The 26,599-nt window shown below is 35.9% G+C and overlaps 2 protein-coding genes across 3 annotated transcripts in view; one reads left to right on the top strand and one right to left on the bottom strand.

The window, feature by feature from the left end:
* LOC123316152 (asparagine--tRNA ligase, cytoplasmic) overlaps positions 1-2,826 on the top strand; it is a 37,300-nt gene extending 34,474 nt beyond the window's left edge. Inside the window, exons 8-9 of the mRNA XM_044902146.1 lie at positions 2,277-2,488; positions 2,582-2,826. Coding sequence (XP_044758081.1) covers positions 2,277-2,488; positions 2,582-2,765 — 396 coding nt within the window. The 3' untranslated portion in view covers positions 2,766-2,826. The remainder of the gene's footprint in view (positions 1-2,276; positions 2,489-2,581) is intronic.
* A 799-nt stretch (positions 2,827-3,625) lies between these two features.
* Positions 3,626-26,599, bottom strand: part of LOC123314990 (nuclear factor NF-kappa-B p110 subunit-like) — a 72,470-nt gene continuing 49,496 nt past the window's right edge. The window contains exons 6-16 of one of the 2 annotated variants that reach the window (XM_044900500.1): positions 22,508-22,646; positions 22,340-22,444; positions 22,123-22,234; positions 19,621-20,045; positions 19,539-19,566; positions 17,920-18,075; positions 11,609-11,928; positions 11,211-11,488; positions 7,991-8,074; positions 7,318-7,539; positions 3,626-4,083 (exon numbers count right to left, since the gene is read on the bottom strand). In XM_044900500.1, the coding sequence (XP_044756435.1) occupies positions 3,940-4,083; positions 7,318-7,539; positions 7,991-8,074; positions 11,211-11,488; positions 11,609-11,928; positions 17,920-18,075; positions 19,539-19,566; positions 19,621-20,045; positions 22,123-22,234; positions 22,340-22,444; positions 22,508-22,646 (2,013 nt within the window). In that variant the 3' untranslated portion in view covers positions 3,626-3,939. Of the gene's footprint in view, positions 4,084-7,317; positions 7,540-7,990; positions 8,075-10,436; positions 10,690-11,210; positions 11,489-11,608; positions 11,929-17,919; positions 18,076-19,538; positions 19,567-19,620; positions 20,046-22,122; positions 22,235-22,339; positions 22,445-22,507; positions 22,647-26,599 lie in introns of those variants that run through there. The other variant, XR_006537896.1, reaches the window with a different exon arrangement.

Raw genomic sequence — 26,599 nt, 5'->3', positions numbered from 1 at the left:
CTCAAATTATCAGCTTATTAGTTCTGGCAGCGAAAAGGCTTTTTACCACTACTAACAAGTAGGAAATAGTCTTATTCAGTGGTGAAAAAACAATAATATAAATAAAATAATAAGAATAAATTCAGATGCATACCACCCGCTGATATAAATATCAACAAGTGTTACGATCTGAATTGAACTAGCCAATTCGCCATCGTCAAGGCCCCAAATGGTCTGGGTGTCTATCTGGAGGGTATTGAATCGGACACCGTTTCATACTGGCTGGCGCTCTGGGTAACTGTATAGTACTCAGTAGTTGACGTGTTACTGGATAGTACTCAATAGCGCGTACCAGTATTGAATAAGGGTCCATCAATTCCAAACTTTCTCCGTCAGCTATGTTGCTCTGATGAGGTCAAATGATACCGAAACTATGGTCAGCATCCGCTTTTCTTCGATGGGGCGTACTCCATTTGGGGCCTTGAGGATGGCAAATTGGATAGTTCAATTCAGATCGTAACACTTGTTGAAATTTATATCAGCGGATGGTATGCATCTGAATTTATCCTTATTATTTTATTTATATTATTTGGGCTGCGTCACACTGTATAGAAATTATAAATCAGAACTGCACCATAAATATAAAGAAAAAGAATCATCTTCCTGTTATTTGTGGAATCATTTACGGCAGTACTATAGTAGAATGAATAATGAATCTATAACTCACCTTAATTGAATATTAGAACTAATTTAATTTAGTCTCGAAACACAGTGTATACAACGGTTTGCAGTGCAAAATCTAAGTATGTAGTATTCACGGTGCGCTTTTAATTGGAATAACCTATGTCTTGTCGGCATTAGGGGAGGCGTTTTGAGCTTGGGCTAAAGAAATTCCCGTGTAAAAAATTCCTAGCATCAAATGCATATCTAGTCGGAAGTCAATGCACAAATTTATTTAACATCCGAAATCATCAAAGGCGCCGCCGTCCTATCAAAATCGTAAATCACTTTTTTTGCAACTTATTGTGGATATAACTTATCAAGTTTGTCTGCATTATCTTTAATGAGCGTTATCCCATTACCGATCGTTTCTGGTTTCGAGGGGGCTTCTTTGATATTTCAGAAAGGATTTCCATTTTCAATTCTCCAATCCAATCACATAATTGATTCCGGAAAGGGGTGCAAGATACAACCAAGTTTCCATATTCTCATTCTATAGAAATATACGAGGGGCTCATAAATTTTCGAGATTCATATTATTTTATGCATCAATTATCAAAAAGTCATTTTCGGATGATACTAGAATTGTGGGAAATTTATTTCTGGAATATAATTCATGAAAGACACGTTTATGTATAGACCATATTAGTGAGGTTAGAATCACTCAATTGGCGGGAGATCCATATTCAAATTTTTTTACATAGGAATCGACTTTAAGATGGAATATCGCTAGCTAGAAGTAAATGTTAATATAAAGACATGCAAAATTGGGTGCCGCAATTATTAGAGGTTGTTTCCAAGTACATTTTACATCACAAAATACTTTTATATGTCCTAAAATCAAAATTGAACACATTATTTTACGGAATATATCCGTATGTCGTAGATCATTTCTGCTATACGTCAATCATGAACCGTAACAAAGAAAATGACATGCTACGCTTGCGCGTTAGAATTATGTCAGCTTCAGAGGTTAGAAACGAAATGAAGCTACGACAAACTTCCATGGATCTTGCTGAACAATTTTATATTGGTCCATTATTAAAAAAATATACCATTTTATTACGAAATTTTGTTTTCAGCTTGTTAAGAAAGGATCATAGAACACATTCCAACAGAAATAAATATTAAGAAATTCGCTAAAATATCCAAAAACAGGCGAGAAGTACGCGGCATTTTTAGTCCCATAAGAAATGCATAGGGAATTCAGGGACCAGATCCACGGATGGATCGCGATTCAAATTTCCCGCCTAACCTCACTAATATGGTCTATTGCTACCGGGTCGCCTATGGCGCCCCTGGGCCCTGCCCATCTTGCCCCTGAGGGCGGCGCGGCCCTGAGATTACTTACCATTGATAATTAAGATGACCAAAATAAAATTAGAAGAAAATGATGGAATATCTTCATATTATTCCTTTATTAATTTCAGTCCAAAATTATATTACCAATTAAATTATTAGTTACTTTTTAATACTTTGTTCATCAATATTTGTCTCTCGCTTGCAGCATTATACTTGTCAAATAGCATATGAAAACAGAATATTCTTAGCAATTGCTGATAATTAATCTCTTTTAGGACATTCCTGAAATGCCTGAAAGGAAGATGACAGATCAGATTAATAAGCCCATAATGTTGTGTCGCTTCCCAGCAAATATAAAATCTTTCTATATGAGCAAATGTCCAGAAGATAAGAGGTTGACTGAAAGTGTGGATGTTCTCTTACCTAATGTTGGCGAAATTGTCGGTGGTTCTATGAGGATTTATAACTTAGAAGAACTATTGGAAGGGTAAGAGTTTATATAATATAATTAAAACAAGAATAGTCACGTTGCATCAACCAACTGAACATATGCTATATTTAATTTCTTATATGTTCACAGGTATAAGAATGAAGGAATCGATCCTGCTCCCTATTATTGGTATACAGACCAGAGAAAATACGGAACTTGTCCTCATGGTGGTTATGGTTTAGGTTTAGAACGTTTTGTATGTTGGCTGCTCAATAGGTACCATATCAGAGAGGTTTGCCTGTACCCGCGCTACTTGAATCATTGTAAACCTTAATAGCATTCAGGCCCATCCAGTTGTATGCATTTAACCTTCGAATAAACTGCTTTTGAAGATACATTAGGATTTAATTGATGGCACTATTTATGTTCCTTATTGGGATATTTTAATCAAGTATGAAAAAATATTACAAATTAAGGGAATATCGGAGGCATAACGTGAGTATTCAATAATACTCAAAGATAGAAATAGAATAATGCCGAAATCACCCGAACCGAACACTTAGAACACGGATACATGGAATGGCCATTCAGTGCTACAAATGAATGTTTTGTAGTACACACATTCGGTGTTTCTCTGTCTAGCGCGACACTAAGGCAGTGGCGCTAAATTGAAAAATTTACCTACTTTCTATCTATTCGTACTGAAAATTGATGTGACACTGATGCCCAAATCAACTGTCTCAATTGTGGTTGGCGACAATAAGCAACCATCTCATTCCAGTCTTTGGAATGTTTATTTTCCATTCCATGTATCTATGTTCATAGACCGAACAGTAGCGTTAGATACACGGAATAAAATCAAGCGACTGTTGCTTTCTATCATAGTTATTATTATTATTATTATTATAGTAGAAGACGATATGTAGAATTCTTCAGGACACAGAATACCAACGCAGTCCTTGTGATATCAATCTTGAGAATTATCAAGAATTCCCTGCTATATTCAGAACATTTCAAAATATTGGATTCAAAATCCAGCATACCAATAGAACATAAATTTTACTGTATATCTGTAGTATTTGAAACATCAATTATTGTAAGATCTCAATGCTAATATTTCTTCATATCAAAAGAGCCTACCTAATCTTCCATTGCTACAAAGTAAATCTTTCATGAAAAAAAAAATGGACACAATAAATAACAAGTCTTTATTTTCAATTGCGTGTACATGATAAAACATAAAGAATATGATATATAAAAAAACAACATGATGTTGGTTAAAACATTAAATAGTGGGATTAAGTTCTAACAAACTAAACTCTCACTTCAGAAGACATAGAACATGGCACTTATCTAGATACGAAAATATAAAATATATCAATTTTGCACTAAAGTTAATTATGTGTTCATTGTCATTTTGTGACAGGTGTTTTTCGCCATTTCATGGATGGCCAAGGGATGACCAAATAGAAAAATGATGGAATTGATTCGAAATGGAACCCCGCAATTCAAGCAGATCCTTGACACATACTATTTGTAGGTGACGAACTATTGTAAATTTGAAGAGCCATCCGATCAATAGCCTGGACAGCCTTTGTCTCATCCAAGTTTTCCAAAAAGCCTCGAATTTCTTTTACAGTTGCAACTTGCGTCTGAAATATAATATTTTTTATATTTTGACTTTTTTTATATACATTTAAAATACAGGGGAGTAGTCACCACTGGTGCCTGTCCATTGAAAGCCATGACTCAAATTTTTTTATTGCGATTTTGATATTTTGACTCTTCACAGAATTTCAATTACGATTTGAATCGTCTTACTCACTAAAAGTGACCTTTAAGCTTAATGTGACTTCCAATTTGATTATGAAACTGGACGTTACCGAGTTTCCAAATGTCAATGCGTTAAGCGGTACCGGTACAAAGGAGATTTTTGAGTGAAACTTGAGCCTAAGTGGAACCTAGCAAAGAGGGACATTTAAGGGTAAGTGGTGCAAACGGGCGTGAATCTTGGAAACTATTGGGTCCACAGAGACAATTCTAGTATCATTTTGTAGCAAATTGAGTCCCCTTTGAAGACGTCCTGAGTTTCTTCAAAAACTAGTCCTTCGGGATTATACATGACCTTCGAAAGAAGTTCTAATCTTCTGGTATTTTTTCACGTGCACATGACAGAATGTCATCATATTATCAAAATCATCACCATGAAGCTCCTGGTCTCATAATGTAAAGTGAATGAAGCCCGATTTCTGATACGTTTTTGTTTGCTTTTACGTAAGCACGTTCGGAATTTTTGCAACGTAAAAAAATCGGAGTTGTTGTGGCAACCTCGTTTTGACATAAACAACACTAAAGTGTACCAACTTTACTCCGTTCTAGTTACAAAATCATAAAAAGTAATGAAAGGAGTTTATGCTGAATCATTTGTTCATGTCTGACTCTGCTTGGACTGATGTGGTAGCAATCAACCTCGGAAAAAACTGCGTGGAAGAACTGAATTATTCCATTGAAGACAATGTGAAGGTACAAAGAAAGAAAGTCTGCTACTATAGTAGGGATGTGTTCTCAATTAGCAGCGCTTCAAAATTTAAGAAAAAAAAAGTTGTGCTAAATGATTAGTTCGTGTCTGCCACTGTCGACCTTTCAGAATCACTGGTGCAGCTAGGTGGAGGTGTTGCAGCCCACCTCTTATGAAAAGAGTGATGCCTAATCGTTTTTCAGAAAACGACTTATACACATGCGTAAATTAGAATTAAAAAATGACAAACTCCTGTCACCGTTGATTATCATACATTACATTGATTACAAACAATGTTAGTTTTGTCTCTCAGGTTTGTTTTCTGGTCTGACCGAAGTCGATATTGGAATCCAATCGAAGGAATAGAACTCGAATTTCTCGCGTCCTTCAAATAGAAAGCTTTTATTAAATAGTTTTTCTGTATTGACAGTGCGTTCTCAGCGCCATCTCATTGTCAAATGTAGACGTTTTTTAGTACTGGAGATATGAGGGCGTTTTCTATATTTTTTCTCCATAATCTTTGGGAAGGAAGAAAACATTTCCATAGAAACATAATCTGACTGCAAACTTCAATAAAATCATTAGCAAAGATTATAGAGTAGAAAGATGGGAAACGAGGCGATTAAAGCGATTTTAGCACCATCTGTGTGTCAAGCGTGTTTTCAAGACGAAAGGACTGGTTAAAATATTAATTTGAGTGCTATTTGTGGAAACATGAAATTTCAGATGTCAATTTTGATCAAAGAGTTTTTGCAAAGAGGTTTTTGAATGTTTTGTTTATCTAGCACGTTCTAATAGATAATTATTGAATTTTTTTGTTTTATTTCTTGGTGAAAACACCAAAATATTATTCGAATGGTGAAGAACTGTGGATCGAATAATGAAATGGATTTTTCGAGATAAAGTTTTTCACTCAACTTAGGAAAATGGAAGCGTAAGTATTAAAACTCGTAACATGTGAATCGGTCATCATTGATTCTAATATTCAGTGCTCCGAAGTGGATAAAATTCTCAGGGTGTGAAGACAATGACTTCAGCAAACACTACACCATGTGCAGTGAACATTTTACTGCAGATCAATTGAGAACTGTTTATCCACGTAAATTAATTTACTGGTTTCTGCATACAACAATTGTTGTGTGCAGAATTCAGTGCACCGAAACGCTTCGACCGTGGCAGATTCAAGGATTGAAAATTGAAATTCATTCAGGTGAGCAGTTGTCATTCTTCGAATTTGTTGGATATGTGCTACCGACGTTCAAATTAATAAACTTTATCTTAAATACTTTCTTTCCTACAATTACAATATACTTTTGTGCCCTAGTCAAAGCTTCAATTTTTGTAAATTTTTATAAATTGCAAATAAAAATATAGCACATTCAACAGCGTTTTTCATTGATATCAATTGATTCTAAATAATGTTTGGATGAAAACGTAACATCCTGAGCACAAATCAAAACCATTTTTTTGTTTTGTCGCTAAGGATGTTTTCTGATCGAAACAAAGTCGATATTGAAATTTAATACAAGGAACAGAATTAGAATTTCGCGCCCCTCAATTAAAAAACAGAAAACTGTTATTAAAAAGTTTTTCTGTATCGACAACAGTCCGTTTTGAGCGCCATTTCATTGTCAAGCGTGTTTTCACTGACCAAAATGTAGTCGGTTTTCAGTATTAAGAGGTATGAGGGCGTTTCCTATCTTTTTACTCTATATGTATAATCTTTGATCATTAGAAAACTAGAGAATTCATTTTATGTTTTAATGTGAAAAAGTGGAAATGAAATGGATTTGATTGAATATAGAGGGGAGAGACAGACTCAATCACACCACAAGAAAGTGCAGCTGCACCAGGAATATGAGGACTGAAAAGCAGGTAAAGATTCTCATTAGCTCCAACTTTTCAATAATTTCGTAATCAACAGCTAATTCGAACCTTCTTTTGATTCTCTTTTTGAAATTCTCCAAAAATGCTTGTCTATATTACTTAAGAGGAAGGATGTGCTCTACCCATTCTTTTTTAATCTAGTTTTTTTTTTCAAATTGGTAACTGTACCGCAAAAACACAGATGGCGTTGAAGCTGGTTTTCAGAGTGGTATATCTATTCTCTGTTATAGGTCTATGGCTTAGACTGCACTAGGTCGTAAGCGATTTATATAATTGAAATGAAGTTGTTCAAATTTAATTAGTTATATGTATTTGTTTCTCAACATAAAAAACCAATTCACTCCATTCTCTTGGTGAAACCTTCAGTTATGAAAACTGTAAAATGCTTTGAAAACTAGCAAATAATTATTTCATTTGTTCTCTGCTACGGGCGGGACAAAAAGGATAGAAAAAACAAGTAGAATAGATAATTCACACTCACAGCAATTTCGAGAATTCTTTTGCCAGGACTATTTTCACCAATAGTCTCCATTCGTATCAAGTGCCCAATGTCCAGTAACTGAGCAAGATCTTCCCATTTTCCGGAAGAATCAATTTCTTTGGATATATCGTCCAAGCATTCATCAGTAAAGTGATTAATAGTTTGAAAAAAATTCTGATAATCTTCTCCCAGGGGTAAAGGTTCAGCCTTTACTTCTTCCTCCTGAAACCCAGAATTATTTCAGTTACAGGGTGATTCTTTCTTAATCTGCACAAAATTATACGGAGAAATACAAACAGTAAATATAATATAGAATATATACCACAAGTAACTACTAACTTCACAAAAAAACGCGAATTTTGACTTTAATAAGTGGGTATGAAATTCCCATAGATTTATCGATAGTTGAAAAAAAAAATTGATGTAATCCCCCATTATGTTTTTCGTAGTAAGCTTGATAACTTTGTTCAAAGTCAATTATATCTTGATCGAAACGACCTGCGCCGCCATATGTTGCTTTGAAATTTAAGCGAATGAGCATGGATCATTTAAACTCTTTGATTACTGCAAGCAACATTCGGAGCCTAGGGCTTGTCCTGATTTCCATCAGGACAGTCGAAATAAGGTTCGTAGGTTCGTAACTTCTGATGAGGAAATAAATTATGCTACTTACAAATATCTCCTTTTCAGCCTCTGAGTCATCATCTTCTGGTTCCATCTTTATTTCTATATCTTCACATAAGCTATTGTGTTCCGACTGAAAATTATTAATATATCTTTAAGAGCTTGATGGTAACATAACTACTAACAATAACTATATATCATTAATTAATTGGTAGGTAAAGGAAGACACACTTGTTTTTATAATTATATACTTTGACTATCGATTCCGGCACTAGGCCATCATCAGGTCAGCTGAAATATAAATAAGACATAGATGACATAGATAATAACGTCAAATAACGTAAAATTTTTACAAGTGTTTTGTTCACATTAATATTCTCTGATAGACACGAAGCAATACATCACAAACTAACCGTCAATGAAACATGTACAATTAAAAGACATTAGATGTATTATAAATTATAGTTTTCCTTTGAATATTCGTTTTTTACTTTTTTAGATGTTCTAGGTTAAGTCGGTATAATCTCTAATTCCCTATGAAAAACACCTCGACAGTTTTCAATTCTTCTTCTTGGTTTTATGTGTACATGTACACATGAACGCGTATATGGAGGCAGATGGAAAAGACTATATGGCAGGAGGGTGAATCATCTTGAATAGATTGACTGTCGGGAAATCTTTAATATCATTGAGGAGATGTTCGTCGTTCTTGCATTTTAGAATTTCCAGTTGTTCTAGGAGTGTTAACTTATGGAAATCACTATGCTGATGAAGTAAAGTTAGTTCATCGAGAGAAGTAGATAGAGTGTTTGCTCTCAAATAGATGGTTACCCATGGCCGAAGCAGGTCTATTCTTGATATGTTCGTTGAATCTGATCTTTGAAGCTCTAGTTGTCATACCGATATAGAAAGCAGGGCAGTTACCGCAGGTTATTTTATATATTCCGCTTTTTTGGGTTTTGTCTTTTTTGGGCTTATTATTGATAAGTACTCTTTCTAGTGTCCCATGTGAAGTATTAACAAGATTTAAGTTGAAGCACTTTAGTAATGATTGTAGTTTGCTGTTGAGGTTGGAAAAGTAGGGGACGGCTATTTATGTCGTCTTGACAGAAGTATGTGGATATATCTTCTTAAGAAGTTTTTTCTTCATTACAGTGGCTAAGATGTCATAGACAAATTGTTTTGTATAGTGATTTTCTGTTGCTACTTTACAAATATTATCTAGTTCTCTTTGATAGTTCACTTTAGAAAGTGGGATGTTGACTAGGCGGTTCAAAAGAAAGTGGAAGGCGGTCTTCTTGATTTGAGGAGAATGATAAGAGTACTTAGGAATTACTATATCGGTCCGAGTAGGCTTTCTGTAGATGTTAAACTCGAACGTATTATCAGGTTTTAGGGTTATGTTCAGATCTAAGAAGTTGATGGTATTTTGTTCTGAAATTTCTAAAGTGAATTTAATTTTGGAAAGTGAATTGATGAACTCTAGGAAAGAAAATTCTACCTTATTTGTCGTCTTGTTAACTTTATTGTCTATGTCTTATTTATATTTCAGCTGACCTGATGATGGCCTAGTGCCGAAATCGATAGTCAAAGTATATAATTATAAAAACAAGTGCGTCTTCCTTTACCAATTAATTAATGATTCATCAGACACACTCATGGAGTTTTTCGTTCAAAAAACTATATATCACTTATTTTTAGGGGAAATGTTTGCAAATGTTGATTGAAGTATGTTTTTCATTAAAGACTGGTTGGAAAATCACGTTCAATGACGTTCACTTTTCTCTCGATGTATTTTAGAAGTATCATCAATATAGAGCAGATTTTCCGAACCGGTGTTTGAAAAACCCATAGTATGGAGCCGGAGGTACGTAAGTCTCACAGGAGAGATTCGTAATGGCGCTAACATAAAAAACGTATCGGCCAAACTAAAAAGGCGAGGAATGAACGAAACCATTATTAAGGGTGAGTTCGTCTTGAGGATCTTACAGATTGAACGTAGAGAGAACGGGGAACGAAATGTCATCTTTAGATTTCTTTCTCGGTCATTTTTATACCTGGAACGTACTGTCGACATAACCTACTCATTCGTTCATTTCGTATTTGTACTATTTGCGTCTTGTTTGATCCTTGATTGGATTTCCGACCTTTCGAAGCGCAATATGAATTTGAACCATGAACTCAAGGCATTGGGAAGTGGTACAAACTTTCGTTTTTTATATGTAACACCCAAATTTTTTATTCATAATCAGATTACTCATTGAATTCTATATTGCTTTAATATATCTATCATTAGCATACTTTGTCTGAAATCTGAAAAAATCTTGAAATTTTCTCAAATAGGGCATAACTGCTATGTTGATAACTTCGAGATTTAAAAAAACAATCTGCATAATAGCATCCAAACATGTAAAAGAACATTTACTAGCAGAATTTTCGGTCAACAAATGGAAAATAAAAATAAAAGAAGCAAAATAGAAAAAAGTAGATTTCACCTTGAGGAAAGAACGATGTCAGATGTCCAATCCATCTGAATGGTAAAACAATACCAAAAGTCAAAACTATCATTGGATAATAAAATTCTTTTGCATAAAACAATTATAGTATAAATTTCGGCGTATGGACTGGAACTTCGGGGATGCGCAAGCAAGCCAAATATAGCCATCATTTAAAGATGCCAGTCCATGATATTGCGAATGTAGCCAATGCACTATGGTATATGTTACCAAATAAACACTCCATGGTGATCTGAAAATACCCTTTGTTCAGGATGTCCTAAAAACAATTAGAAACCACCATTCGAGATTGAAAGAACACACAAATATCCTTCTGCAACCCTTAACACAAGACAACAAAGCAAGAAGACTGCAAAAGAAATGGCCAACTGACCTAATGGAATATTCTCCCAGTGGGGAGAACCTCTTCACGTTTTGTTCTCTGTCATGTTAGAATTGTCGAAAGTATCATCCGGTTATTTTCTGGTGCGAAAGTGAACCGGAACACGTGTGATGGATCCCATTATATCAGTTTAATTCGGAACAACGGTTAAAAAACCGACGGCAAAAACCCCCGAGTGTGGAAGGAGTCTAAGAGTGTAATCAGTTTGTTAGGGTGTATTTGATAGCCTCATTTTTCTGCAGCAATGATGAAATCACTAGTTATGGACACAGAAATAGCAGTGCAGCATAAAAACATATAGAACACAACCAATCTCCTAACTAGCTCAAGCGCTCATTTGAGTGGCTATAAATCTATAGGGTTCAACTTACTTCATATTTTTTAATCAACTCAACAACTTCCAGGTTTTCCATTTGATGGATTACTTGAATGGGGGTTACACCAGCAAAGTCTGGTTTTTTGGGGTCTGAATTAGTATCATGCAATAAAAATTTTATAATTTCCACATCCTTCCTTTCTACTGCGAATCTCAAAGGTGTGAAACCACTTTTTAGATGCCGAGCATTCACATCAGCTCCATAACGATATAAAATTTTCACTGCTTTCAAGTTACCTCGTTTTACTGCAATATGTAAGGCTGTATTCCCACCTAAAAAAAATCATGAGGTATAATTTCCAAAGAACAAAAAATGAGTGAAAAACGTAACGATAGATATTTGTACAGTTATTCACGCCAAACTTAATCTACTTGAGCAAAAATTTCACTTACTTTTGTTCTTCAGATCGATGTGTGATCTACCACTCACGCTCCTCATAAGACATTCTGTCATATTGCCGGAAGCATCTTCTGAGGCTAGATGCAAAGGAGTATTCAAATTGTTGTCAACAACAGAAATGTCGGCTTGACAATTTGTGATAAGGCTCCTAGCTAATTCGACATCACCACAAACTACAGCTATATGCAAAGCAGTTCCCTGGCCAGTTTTAGTAGGGATATTTACGATTTCAAACAGTTTGTACTGTACAATGAGTTTGATGAACAGCTCAATTGTTCTGACATCTCCTATCATGGCTGCCAGATGTAATGCACTGAAATAAGGATAATTCTGATCGCTCATTTTACTGAGACAAGTCCGTACCAAGGATATGGTCCGTATATATAAACTTTGGTTAGTAAGTGGACGGTCTTTTTATGTAAAATTCCTGAAACTTCGGTGCAATGTGTGTCACAAAAGTAATCCTAGTAACGCTCTGAAATTCTCGGCTATATACGGACCACACCCCAATCGAACAAAATGAATAATAACAAATACAGGTTTGAGTAAATGTCTGCGATGAAATCAATATTTCCTCAATCAATAACCAAAAATGAAAACGCTGAACCTTGTCAATTGATTTTTAATTACCCTCATTACTGGCAATAAAATTGGGTATTTTACTTCAACCCCATAGCCGCAACCCCATCCAATTTTCAAACGGAACCAATTGTGAGTCCGTTGGAAAGCTCCCGGAAAATGGAATAAATAATTTAATAATGGCCGAATAAGGGATAAGAACAAACTATTCATCGACGTAGCGATTCTAAGTAACACCAATTTACTAGATAGGCATCTTGGACAGATTTCGAAATACAGATATCTAGACTCTAGAGGAACAAACAAGACAATGGAAGTTGGAAGACCATCCCTATTGTCATTTTATCTACAGGGCTGATAACGAAGTACCAAATAGAGACTTAGAAGGAACTTCAATTGGACAAAAATATCTATATAAAAATTAGGTGCAACTATCACAAATCACACGCAATACTGGATGGAAAACGATTCTTACGTAATCATTGCAACACTGAATTTAATGCACGAAGCCTCTACACTGGACAATCTCTTTAGAGCAGCGCCTCCTGTTTTGAACCGGCTACAAACGCTCGTACATGCGAGAGCATGTAGCCGCATGGAAACGCTTCCAATGAATACTCTGGATAAGAATAGCCAGGAAAGGTGCTGTTTGGGGGAAAACTACAAATCTTCCGAGCCTAGACGTTGCAAAAAGTTTCTTTGGAACTCCAGCACTCCCAAGATTTAAGCAGTAAATGGATCTCAGCGAGAATATGCTTCATCTCTTTAATAATAATAATACTTTATTGCCATAACAATGTCATACATAGTTGGTTATATTTGGTAGTGCAGAAAAATGGGCATATCACTAAGCGATATCTTCCTGCCCACTCTAATTATTGGGAAAAATAAACAAGATATGACAATGAATAAAATAATAGATAACAAACAAAAATTAGACTACATTCGATCAGGGATCACATTTGAATATTATATCATATTATCAAAGTTCGGTAGTGAGTAAATATTTCTTGAGTGCAAACCTGAAGATCGACAGAGTTAAGCTCCGAGCAATAGCAGCAGGAATACGATTCCAAAGTTGGGAGAACCTCAATGAGAAATTGTTGGAAATGAAACTAGTACCATGTGCAGGTATTCTGATATCGCGTTGGAATGAGCTCGAGTATTATCATGCTCACCACCCAGAACCTGAATGCGTTCGTAGAGATATTCAGGCTCATGTGCCCTCATAACCTTGAAGCCCAGAATTAATAGGCGCCAATAACGACATTGCCGTATTATTAGAAGTTGAAGGTCCCGCCGAAAACTACTCACATGGTCAAACTTTCTTAAGCCATGTACGAACCTTATACCGGCGTTCTGCAGTCGTTCCAACTTGGTGAGCTGCTCCGAAGTCAGTCCCATATAAGCCACATCCGCATAGTCGATTAGGGTAGCAATAGCGAATAGAACAGGGTTTTTCTTGTTGCCAGAGGTAAAAAGTTTTTGAAGAGACGTAGCTGATGCATGGTACGATATCCCAAGACAAAGTGTTTTCGATTATTATACCGAGATCTTTAACTCTTTGAGAATATGGAATAGAATTTCCATACCAATACCAATTTCCGGGTCTCATGGGATCAATCCTATTCAGAGATCTACGGGTAACAATCACTATTGATTGTGTTTTTGCGGGATTTAGAAGAAGACCACAGTTGGATGCCATTTCAGATAAGACAGCTAAATCCTCATTGATTTTATCCGTACAGTATGAATATATATCTGCAAATCATCAGCAAAGAGATGGTACTTACATCGTGTGTTAGTCACGAGAGAAGAAACATAAATTAAAAATGCAGTGGACCCAAATCACTACCCTGTGGGACCCCAACATCCATTTGCGCCCAATGAGAAACACTATCCCCCAAGTCGACTCTACTCTGCCCACCTCTCAGGTAAGATTCAATAAACAATCTAGAGCTGGAAGAGAATCCCAACTGCTGGAGCTTAGCAATTAATATATCAAAGTCCACAGTATCGAATGCTCGGCTGAAATCTAAGAGTACCAAAACAGTCAGTAGTTTACCATCCATTGCCTCACTAATATCGCTAGTTATTTTGGTCAGTGCTGTCGTAGTACTATGTTCCTTACGAAATCCAGACTGAAATGGATTGAAAAGAGAATAGGTGTTCATATACATATACAGAGTGGGCCATTGAAAACGAAACAGACGAGATTACAGACGAAATAAATTTTTTCGATAGAAATGCTCGGACAGGTCGATTTCTGTTTCGAGGGGGACAACTCAAGATGTAGGTTACGGACGCATAGCGCTTCAACCCTTGCTACTACAACCCTCACCCCCAATTTTTGAATAGGGAAGATGGGGTGAGTGATACCTCATTTGAAAGGTATTTTTATACTGATTTCAGCATAGTAATTGTTTTTTCATTTTATGCATTAGTTCTCGAAATATTCTTAACGAAGTATTTGAAAATGAAGTGGTGTTTTCATGGCACTTGTAGTGTTTTTTTGTGAAAAATCGACATTTTGAGCTTCAAAACAACCATGACTGTGGCTTCCTTCCTCCAATCCACTGACATAGAAATCTTTAATCAAGATGTCGAACGAACAAAGCGTATTGCGAAGGAGCTCAATCTTGCTGAAACTCAATCTAAATTATCTTCGATATAATTTGCAGTATTTCCAATAACATGCGGTAACACTTGATCGATAAAAATCTCCAAAAAGTCCAAATACGTACATATCTCTAATCAGATTACCAGGTAAGAAAATCAAATCATAAATGATGCCACATCATTCCAAATATTCCAGTCCCAATTCGTGAAACGATTTCCGACTTTTATGAAGTGTTTTCTCAGTTAATCAACAAAATGAAAACATTATTGAAGCCAACTGAGAAAACACTTCATAATTAAGTCGGAAATCGTTTCACGAATTGGGACTGGAATATTTCTGTGGCATCATTAATGATTTGATTTTCTTACCTGGTAATCTGATTAGAGATATGTACGTATTTGGACTTTTTGGAGATTTCTATCGATCATGTGTTACCGCATGTTATTGGAAATACTGCAAATTATATCGAAGATAATTTAGATTAAGTTTCAGCAAGATTGAGCTCCTTCACAATACGCTTTGTTTGTTCGACATCTTGATTGAAGATTTCTATGTCAGTGGATTGGAGGAAGGAAGCCACAGTCGTGGTTGTTTTGAAGCTCAAAATGTCGATTTTCCACAAAAAAACACTACAAGTGCCATGAAAACACCACTTCATTTTCAAATACTTAGTTAAGAATATTTCGAGAACTAATGCATAAAATGAAAAAACAATTACTGTGCTGAAATCAGTATAAAAATACCTTTCAGATGAGGTATCACTCACCCCATCTTCCCTATACAAAAATTGGGGGTGAGGGTTGTAGTAGCAAGGGTTGAAGCGCTATGCGTCCGTAACCTACATCTTAAGTTGTCCCCCTCGAAACAGAAATCGACCTGTCCGAGCATTTCTATCGAAAAAATTTATTTCGTCTGTAATCTCGTCTGTTTCGTTTTCAATGGCCCACTCTGTATGTATGATATTATTTGTGAATGAATTATCTTTTCGAATATTTAAGACAACGTTGGTAGAATCGAAATAGGTCGTAGATCTGCAACATTGTTAGCATCAAAAAAAGCTTTACTCGATTCCTTGGGCATTACCGCTTCTGGAAGTACCTAACAAAAATCTGACGATTGCAGATTTTGTGGGGCGGAGGAAGAAACTGGATCATCTAGTCATTGCAAGCCAACACAAGAAATGTTTTGAACAAGAAACTTGTAGAACCCAGGAAGTAACCTCCTTGAAGCCTTCTTAGATACTTGTTTTTATTAGCTTCCCTGGCTTGGTGGTTAAAGCGCCGGCTCAGTATACCACAAAGTACTGATTTCGATCCCGCGCTAGAGAAGAAATTTTCTAGTCGACACGGGTTCGGGCCCACAATTCATCAATGTTGGGTATTTAAAACTAACAGTGCGTAAGGTGGCGTAAGGACACAATAAAAAAGCCTACACAGAACACAACTGATTCTCCGAACTCGTACAAGCCACAGAGCTTCTGAGGGGTACTTCGGTACCTATGGAGAATCAGGATAATTTAAATATGGATACAAAAATATTCGCTTATAACCGCTTCGTTTTTAGCCAACTTTATAACAAACCAATTTTTGGAGGATCAGAAATAATAGTTAATTCCTGATAGCTATTTACATTTATCATTTATTGCGAACTTTGCTTATAGCGAACCGTTTTTGGCAATCCCTTGAGGTATACTGAAAAATATTGGTCAAAGATTTTTCAAAGATTCTTCCCTTACTCACTTGTCCATCTAAAAATGGATTTCTCACTGTGCGACGTAGTAGAGCGAACAACTTGATTTGGGGTGTAATAGATCTTAAGGTCGTACTGCAACACAACCTCCTTTCGAAATTTACAACGTATAGGACCGGGCATTATTTGCCAAAAATCTGACGCATATTCGGAACATTTTTACATTTTCCTTTGAAAGGTAAACAGCCACAACCTGATAAAAATCACACACAATGGCGGTAGGGCATATTTTGAATGAAAAACTACATATTCAAAATATCGTGAATATATAATAACCTGATCAATAACGAGGATCTTCAACGAAGAACTTGCTGTTCGTAAAATCGTTATTAGAGAAGATTGCACTATATTCGATGAGAGAAAAATCTATATTTTTCATCAACTTTTCGTCGCTTTTTACTATTACTGAAGAAACCAGATCTTCGAAATTTATAAACATATAGGGGCTCTCCTATTTAAAGTGAAATGTTAAGGGTATTTCATTGAAATCGGAAGCAGTCTATCGGAATACAGTACTATATTTAAGATTGTGAGATTGTTTCTAAAATATCTCATCTTATTTTCGATTATATTTGTATTCATTTCAATATCTCAATATTGGTATAGAGCAATATCTTTAGGTTCAGGGCCCCTGTCTGTGGTTGTGACTGAGTTTGATGGACCAATGAATCATGGCTCATTGATTTATGAATTGAAGTATACAAGGAAACATCCATCGATGTCAATTTTCCTTCCAGCTGAGAAAAACGCGTTTTCAACTTCAAAACCGGTTCATATTATTTGAAATATGACAAATTAAATATTATTGTTCTCGGAATGATAATTATTAATACATATTATTATACATAAAATGAGTGCATTACATGAAATGACTTATTAGATTTTTCTTTCCGTGTATTGATCGACATCGTTAGTTCTTTCTTTGTACAGTAAATCTTCGGTAGCGATTTAATGTATGAATGAACTAGTTTCATGCCTGTTTTAATATACCATGAAATACTGCTCCTCATTCTGAATAGAATTGTTTGTCTAACTCATTTTCAGAGAAAAATTGACATTGATGGTTTTTTCTCTGTACCCTTCAATTACATAATTCTCAGGGAAACCGAATGATTGTCAAAATACGATTATATCTTATTTTCCTGATTCTCCTAGGTACCAAGGTGACACCTCACAAAAGCTCTTTGAAGACCTTGTAAGAGTTTAAAAATCAGCTGTGTTCTGTGTATCCTTGGTTACGGTGTCCTACCACCACCACAACACTGGTAATTGTTACCTAACAGCGAATGTTGAACTATACCATAATATAGAAGTATTGAGATAAAGATTGCATTTTCCATTTTGAGTGTAACTTACTTGTATCCTCCAGATAAATTCGATAAGTAGTGTTTAATATGCTTTATAGTATCATTCTCGTCACTTGGCTTGGTTCTTAGGTATTCAGTAATTTCTTGGACGACTCTGACTACCTTTTTCTTGTAAGAATGACTTTGTTCAAGAGTGCTGGACAACCTACAAAATATTTTATTGAAAATGTTCAATGGATTATTTTGATATATAAAAGTTCATTTTGAGGTCTATCTGTGGTATCACACCATATACGAAGGTTGCTATTTATTGGGAGTGGAAAGAACAAACAATAAAATTTGATCAGAAATATTCTAATTGCTTTCATAGACTTTTGACATCAGAGCATGTTTTGGAGCAGGAGAAAGCCTCAAACGCTTCTTCCCGAGATAAAATCGTTGTCCACGATGTTAATCTGAATTATCGTTTTTGACGTAAATGTGATGTAAAATGTTTCGTCATTAGGGATTGATTGCTCTCAAAACAAAAAAACTTCTGCAACAGATACTCGTATATTGATCTGAATCAATAGTTTTTAGGCTTCGAGAACAATTAAATATACTATTTCTCTTGTCTCTTCATATTGAATCACCCAAACTGCCTATTTGCTGCTTCTTCACTGGGTAATCCATGACCTAGGACGATGAATGAACTTTGGATGAACCACAGTTCTAGTTATGCTAAAAACTGAAACTTGTATCGATTTCAAGATGTCATATGACGATCTTTTTCCATGAGTTTCGGCATAGCATCGGTGTTTTTTTGCACGGTCGATTTTGGAACTAACTAAGGCCATGTTTGAATTCAGTGCTCCATCCATGGTCTTGGATGTGGCTTTAATATAAGGAGCAAAGACGAAAGTTTCAAGAAAATATTGCATTTAATAACGCGGTCAGGCGAAGTCATCAGTAATGAGGGTGACTAGTAGTTGGCACCAGTACCGGTACTGTTATCGTTATGCAGATAGCTATCTTCTATAAAGAGTAACAGTTGTTTCTCTGTTTCCTTTCAAACTTGGCATCTGTGAATGTTCACCAAAGAGAATCAACTGTTACTCTTTATAGAAGATACCTGGTTAAGAGTATAGCCGCTAGTGCCATTTATTAGCCACTCTCCACTACCGACTTCGTCTAACCGCGTTGCCAAATGCTCTATCTCCTTGGAACTCGCCTCGGCTGAGCCATCTTTTGGCGACATAAAATAGTTCAAATAAAAAATAGATTTCAGGCCGTTTGGGTCAAAAGTGTCTTGAATATATAAATTACTTTTAATTAATACCAGTGTTGTCAGTTCTCAATATATAAATAGCAACCTTCGTAGAGTATTGTTCATCAGACCATATAATACACTATAACTGGACCCAATATATTGGATTCCAAAATAGACATCTACATATGAGTAGTGAAAGTGGAATTCTACTAGTCATTCCTCGCAGAAACAGCAAGCAGGCTTCTGCTTTTAAACTATAAGGTCAACATGAATAATGGGCACTTTTTTAAAATATAAGTGTTGGAGCTACTTGGGAAATAATAAAACACTTGATTCTTATAGTCAGAAACCTCTACCAGTTGAAAAGGATTTTGTTAATCAGCTCTCATTAAATGTGAGAAAAAAAAACTTATACTTACAAGTAGTTCCTTTTTGTGATATTATTGACTGAAAAATTCAAGAAATGGTTAAAATTCAGCTTGAATTGTGGATAATCCTTACCAGGAAAGTCCATGCTGATATTGGTAAAACTGAAACTATCACTATTGCCGAAAATTGCAGATTCATATTCACTTTTATTTTTATTGAAAATTTCTCTGAATTCATCAGAATTGATATCATTTATCAATTTATTCAGTTCCTCACTGTCTATATCGTTTATCCTTATGTCATTTAATTCATTACTCATGTTTTCTATAGTGCGAGGTATGGCAACACTTCCCGCACTTCCTGCACTGCTCGCGGTGTCGTATTCACTACTATCGAAATCATTAGGTCTTGCTCGTTTGCTACCGGGTTTCCCATAGTTTGATGCTGGAGTGTATTGAAACTCCTTGGGTTCACTTCTGGCATTATCAGATGGCCTTACCAGCTCCATAAAAACATTTACTGGTCTACCAATGTCCCTGTTTTTATAAGCAGGCGTTCTGTAAAAAAAAATATAGGAGAATGGTGAATAACGCAAAATGCTTATTTTTAATGCTGTGAGGCCAATTTCTAGCCATACATCTTGTTGAAAATAAACTAGGCATTGGGATTTTTTGTTTGAAGCATAGTATCAGAGTATCGGCGATGATTCGAGGCTGGCGATTTACCTCAATATGCTGGATGAAGAAACTGATCGTTTCGTGTTCAATCAATGAATCAGTGAAGCCGGAGACGAAAGTTATCACAGCTATTAGAAATATTCGGTAAACATTTTTGCCTACTTCGTACACCTTTTGAGGGGAAAATTCAAGTCTAGGGTTCTGAAAGGAGAAAGAATCTCCGAATTAACGGACAGCACGTGTTGGAAAATTGATTGCAGTGCGAATGATCCCCATGAGATGACCTTAGGGACGAATTTATTATTATGTGGATTTGGTGAGGCACTGTCGCAGATCGGCTTCTAGAAGAGAAGATCACGTTTTTTTGGCGAATTTGATACAAATTGCAAGGCACTGCAATGGTTGTGCTAACATCATTGAGAGGTTAAAATGGCCAGGAGGGGTATGTATTTTCAAGAGAATTAAACGGTCGGATAACGTATGTATGAAATCGTCAGAAACGTGTAATAGAAACCAATTTCAGATCAATCAGAGACGAGAATCAAGAATGCGAATATCCAATATATGTATATGTATAAATATGTGGAAGCTCCCGGAATACTAATAATAAGTTAGTGTACCTTCAAATACACTACAACACAGGAAGGAAGTATTGGTAAATGTTTGTTTTGAACAACAAGTTTATAATAAGAATTAATCTTCGAAAAAAGTTGCTCAAACACAAAATATCGATGATAATAATTCTGATGATTTAAATATTTTTGTCGTCAATTTTGTAGATTCTTACTACACATCAGACAAAGGCAGGGTCAATCAGATACCTACTGAAATATCATATTTCAAGGAATTTGTGCTGTCTATAGGTCTCTTTCTGTTTGGGAGTGTAATCGTATCCACCGTAGGCTTTATTTCGAAAAATATGCACATGTCATTACCATACCGTCTGAACCCAATCACCATACCTAACATGATTATGTTATGAAATTTCACCTAATTTTGTTCTCATTTTTCTATTTGATCCGAGCTTCAATAGTGATGGAACTTTCCTAGGATTGTAAAGTTTTCTTCAGCATATCCCAATTCGAATTTCAAAAGTGTAACAACTTTTTTCGAAATTCAATATTCGTTGCAGACTAGTACATAATCTATGTAACCCAAGTGTTCGAATAATTGTCGCTCTGGTAACTCCTTTTTGGGTATTTGCAGTGGGTAAGTCTTATGACAGCATCTCAATTATATTTATGTTGTGTTGTTCAATAAATTTTTTATTCAATCGATGTATTTTGTCACCTATTGATTCTAAGTGGGTTTTTTTATATAGGTACTGGTTCGAGGGACTGCGAAGTGGATTGCAAATAACTCGGAGAACAATATCCTGAATTTATTAGCAACGTTAACGAAAAACTTTTTTTATTTTCATAACTCAAAATGCCCATTGGATATATCCATTAAATTTTTTTTACAATTTTTATTTTCATTATCCCTCCCTAAACAGTACCCTGGATAGATTCTTTTTAGCTCAATGCTTCATAGCAAACAAGTTAAAATCAGAAGTCTCCTTCAAGAAGTTACACGCATATTCTGTTACATCTGAGTTTGTACCATGAATCTGACATGTTACCGCCAACTTTTTTGTCTTCCCGCCCAGAAAGTTATTCCCACATTCATAGTGTTCACTAGTGGAAAAATTATAGGTGTAATTTGAGCAAAAATATTCGTATAGCAAATTGGGAGGAAAAAAATTGTTCATCCAAGTGTCGCCTTCTTGGATCTTTACTTTCCTTCCTTCGAATTTGCCGTACAACCATTCCTCAAGTTTCAGCCTATTGAAAATTACTGAAAAGTTCGGAATGTTTTGTTAGTCATTTAATTGATTTCACAATTTCCTGCGACTTGAATCTTAGCAAGAGCTCTACAAAATAAAACTATCTATACAGAATTAGGTGAAATATCTTACCTAAAGACAATTGCGTACTGATGATGAACATCCAAATCATTGAATTTTCCAAAGTCTTCCCATAGACAATCATCCTTTTCATCCAATTCATAAAATCGTACTTTGATATTTTCTGTGGGAGTATGAATCAATTAATTTTTTCTAGTTCAATATTTTCACACAAAAAAAAATAAAAACGGACGAAAATGCTAATAAATTAAAACTAAGCTACACTCACTTTTAGTTACTCGTTCGACGAGCAAAAATATCTCTCGTCCACCAGTGGCGGGACTTGTACAGTGATCCATACGCACAATCTTCAGTTCGCCGGTTAAGGCGCTTTCTGTAGAAAAGTGAAGATATATGGTTATTTTTGCTTCAAATATGTAATTTGCATAAAACTTACTCAAATTGTTGATAGCATGCGAAAATACCGCAGTACAGATAGGAAATCGGACATCTTTTTCCGCCAAGAAAGCGTCAAACCGTAGGCATACAACATTCAGATTAATAGATTTACTTTCAGCTTCTGCCAATCCCTTAATCTGAAAATTGAAAGTAGGATTGCAATTCAAACCTATGCAGATAGCTGCACTTTATCCAGACACATTCAGTAGGAGATATCCGCATGAGGTTTGCAATTAGGATAATTAATCAAAATGATCAAAACGTACCCTCATATACAACTTCGCCATTGGGACGAACTACTAAAGTCAACTTAAATTCCATACTTTCAACAGTTTCAACGATTGCATTACTGCAAAAAAAATAAAGAGCAAATATGAAAATTGTATTTCAGGCTTCTTCTGGTTCGAAACGCGTACTATCTTTGTTTATATATAACACTACGAGCGTAGCGATATTATACAGGATGGGTCGACAGTGCTCGATCGGTCGATAAGTCTTAGAAATTTTGGGCTAGAAGAATGATTAACCCCGGGTTTCATAAAGCTTGATCGCGGAATAAACTCTTGATTGACAAATAGACGTCAATTTGTTTTCAATCGATAATTCAGCCATGATCATTCAGAATATCATTCTCGCATCAAATTATGATTTTTAGACTTCCATTCAATTATTCTCAATTGCTTATTCTGCAATATATTCAGAAATAAAAAAGTTTCAGTGATTTCGTTTTACAAATCGAGTAACTGTCAAATCGTTGATCGGACAATTAAAGTTTTATGAAACCCGCTGTAAAACTTTCGCGAAATCGACTCTTCTTAGTGCATAAGATAAAATAATTCTTGGCTTTATAGGATAGTCCAGAAGTGGTGAAACACGATACCACCCTACTTTGTCACATGACAAGACCCAATTTTCATTTAAAATTTTGAATCTACATGAAATTCAGATTCCGGAATACCTACCCTAATTGTTATAATTTATCTTTTTGCCACTTTTACGACAATTATCTTAGTTATGGTGGTTTTAACTAGATATCATATCTTGAAAAACGTTCGAAATAATCGCAGGATTTTCTTTATTGAATTCCTGAAGGGGCATGCTCGTGAAACCTTTTTTGCCCAATGGGTAGTTATCATTTTTATGGAAATAGTTTTTAAAATTTAATTTAGGCCTAAAATGTTTCCATAAAAATGAAAAGGTACCACCCACTAGGGTCCAACAGATAAAAAAAAGTTCAGTGCACGCCATTTGTAATTGAGTTGTTGGCAATTTTTGAAGGCAATTTTCGAAAAATTCCGGTGTCTTTCGGAAACTGTAGAAGACTTCAAAATTGTTCGGGTATTCAATAAAAAAAATCATACAATTATTTCTAACGGTTTTCAAGATATGATCTCCAGTTGATACTATCATAATCATGAAATTAGCCGGAAAAAGTGGCATACGTCAAAAAGACACACATATAAATTATGACAAATAGGTTATTTCAAAATCAGAATTTCATGTAGATTCATTCAGAATATGATATAAAAGTTTTGATTCTCATTTGACACAGCAGGATGTTTCACTACTTCGATGAACTAATAAATTCAAAAATAATTTCAACTTATGCGATAATTACATCCGATGGCGCCACAATTTGAATCATTTTCCTAGTCTAAAAATTATCGATCGATCAGGCACTGTGGACCCACCCTGTTAATAATGATGGATTTATGCAGGCCTCCGAAGAACTAAGCAAGGGACCAATCTAAATGGCAGATGTAGAAAATATGTCGCCGTCTGCCACTTTGATTGGTCCCTTTCTTAGGTCTTAATTATTGGGAGCCTGCATAAACCCACCATAAACAAAGGTATTACTTACTATAATACATGATAAGCTATTGAGAACACAAATGTACAGTGACTACATATATACCCCCATACAGACTGCAGCCACATAGCGGAGACAGCTTGAACTGTATAGTTGTGTCATTTTTGGAGATAATTTTGAGTTTTTCGTTGAATATATTAATTTTTCTCAGCTGATAGTTGTTTTTTATCAAGTTTGAAGATTTTTTTAACGTGTGTGTTAATGAATGGTAGTTTTAAATGAATCAATGATATGAAGTGTCAGTATCTATAAAAAATTTCGGGTATATTCTGAATCAGCTGACAGATAACACAACGTAATTTTCTTTTAAATTTCGAATTACACGAATTACTTTACACGCCAGCCACTGTTACCTTGCCCTCAATGATTTTCTTTGTTTACAATGGCTTAAATTGGATAATTGAAGCTAAGAGATGTTCCTTCCCTAATAAGACTCAACAGTCCAACAGACTCATCGAATTACAACAAATAATAATTAACAAAGCATTCGAACTGAAGCAGTGTTTCTTGATGTGGGCCAGGCTTCTGACAAAGTTTGGCACGGTGGGTTACTGTACAAAATCATGAATACCTTTCCACTGAAGTACTTCGACATCTTGAAGTCCTATCTTATGGACAGAAAATTTAGAACCAGAGTAGGACAATAAGTATACACAAAATATTCCATATAAGCAGGAGTACCACGATTGTCCTGGGTTCGATTCTATATGTACTCAGACCTGGCAATAACTACAGAGACAAGATGGGAACGTTTTCAGACGACACAACTGTGGTGACAAAAGCAATTAGACATCGAGTTTGTCTCCCCATGACATATCTGCATTTTGTAACAATGATATTCATAGACCTGACCCTCAACGCTCTCGCGTATTCCAATTTCTAATCCTACATCGGCTAGAGCCGCGCAATTGGCACTCGTCGAGCGTCGAGGTCGCGTCAGTCGCGCGCCGCTTCAGTCGCGTAATTGACACTCCGCCATAACCGCCTTTTACTAAGGGTGACCGGCCACCGAATGCGGAGTTGAACGAAGCTGAGCGTTTTCAATGCTAAATGACAAGCTACGTCAATTATATTAGCATTGAAAACGCTCAGCTTCGCTCAACTTTGCATTTGGTGGCCGGTCACCCTTAGTAAAGGGTAATATGAAAAGAAACGGGCTGATATCTTGAAACGAAACGGAACTTAATACTTTAAACCTAATAAAGCAGTCTCTAGTTAATGCAACCATGTCAGCGCACCCTATTCCTGACGCACCAATCATCATAGCGGTAGATGCGTCCGATTACGCGATGGGATACGCTCTATAACAATTAATTGATAATTTGTGACAACCATCAGCTTTTTACACGAACTCTTCTTCTACAGCTCAACGTAAATACATCGTATACGATAGAGAACAATGGCAATGTACATACTACGCTGTGAAACATTTCAGATACGCCATAGAAGGTCGGAACATCGTTAAATTTACTGACCACAAACCACTCACAAACGCTTTCAATCAAAACCTGGATAACAAAGTAGATGTTACTCACTTAATTCTCTTAGAGCTCACCCTGTATACGTTATATCAAAGGCCAGGACAACAGTGAAGCGGACGCATTATCTCGGGTCGAAAAAATTTCTCAGGTAGTTGACCACCGTACTCTCGCAGTCGCGCAAGAAACCGACGACGAATTAGGCACGTAAAATTCTCGAATCCGGAAATGAATGCTCCCTCAACATAAAGAAAGTTCATTTTTCCGATTTCAACGTCCAAATTTATTGGGATTTAACGAACGAACGCAGACCGTTTGTGTAGAAGCATTCCCGTCAGAACATCTTCAACTCATTGCATAACCTTTCGCACCCTGGTATAAAAGCCACGAACAAATTAATAAGGTCGCGTTTCGTGTGGCCATCGATGAATAAATACTGTCGCGAGTGGACACGTTGTGTCCCGTGGCACGTTTCCAGAACGATCGATCAAACAGTTCAATAGTTTAGCTGGTAGATTTGAACATGTCCACATCGAAATCATTACAATGCCATATTCGCAAGGCTACCGATATTGTCTGACATGTGTTAACCGTTATTCTCGGGGGCCGGAGGTAGTGCCGACCGGAGATATGGAAGCCTTCACTGAAGCCTTTTTGCCAACTTTTCGATCTCGCGTTTCGTTATTCCGCTTAGATGCTCAGAATAACATCGGATCAAGGTAGACATTTCGAATCTAGTTTA

The sequence above is a fragment of the Coccinella septempunctata genome, chromosome 6 (genome assembly GCF_907165205.1).
Source record: "Coccinella septempunctata chromosome 6, icCocSept1.1, whole genome shotgun sequence".
Taxonomy (NCBI): Eukaryota; Metazoa; Arthropoda; class Insecta; order Coleoptera; family Coccinellidae; genus Coccinella; species Coccinella septempunctata.
Note: the sequence above shows the minus strand (reverse complement) of the source record. Positions and strands in the feature narration are given on the sequence as shown.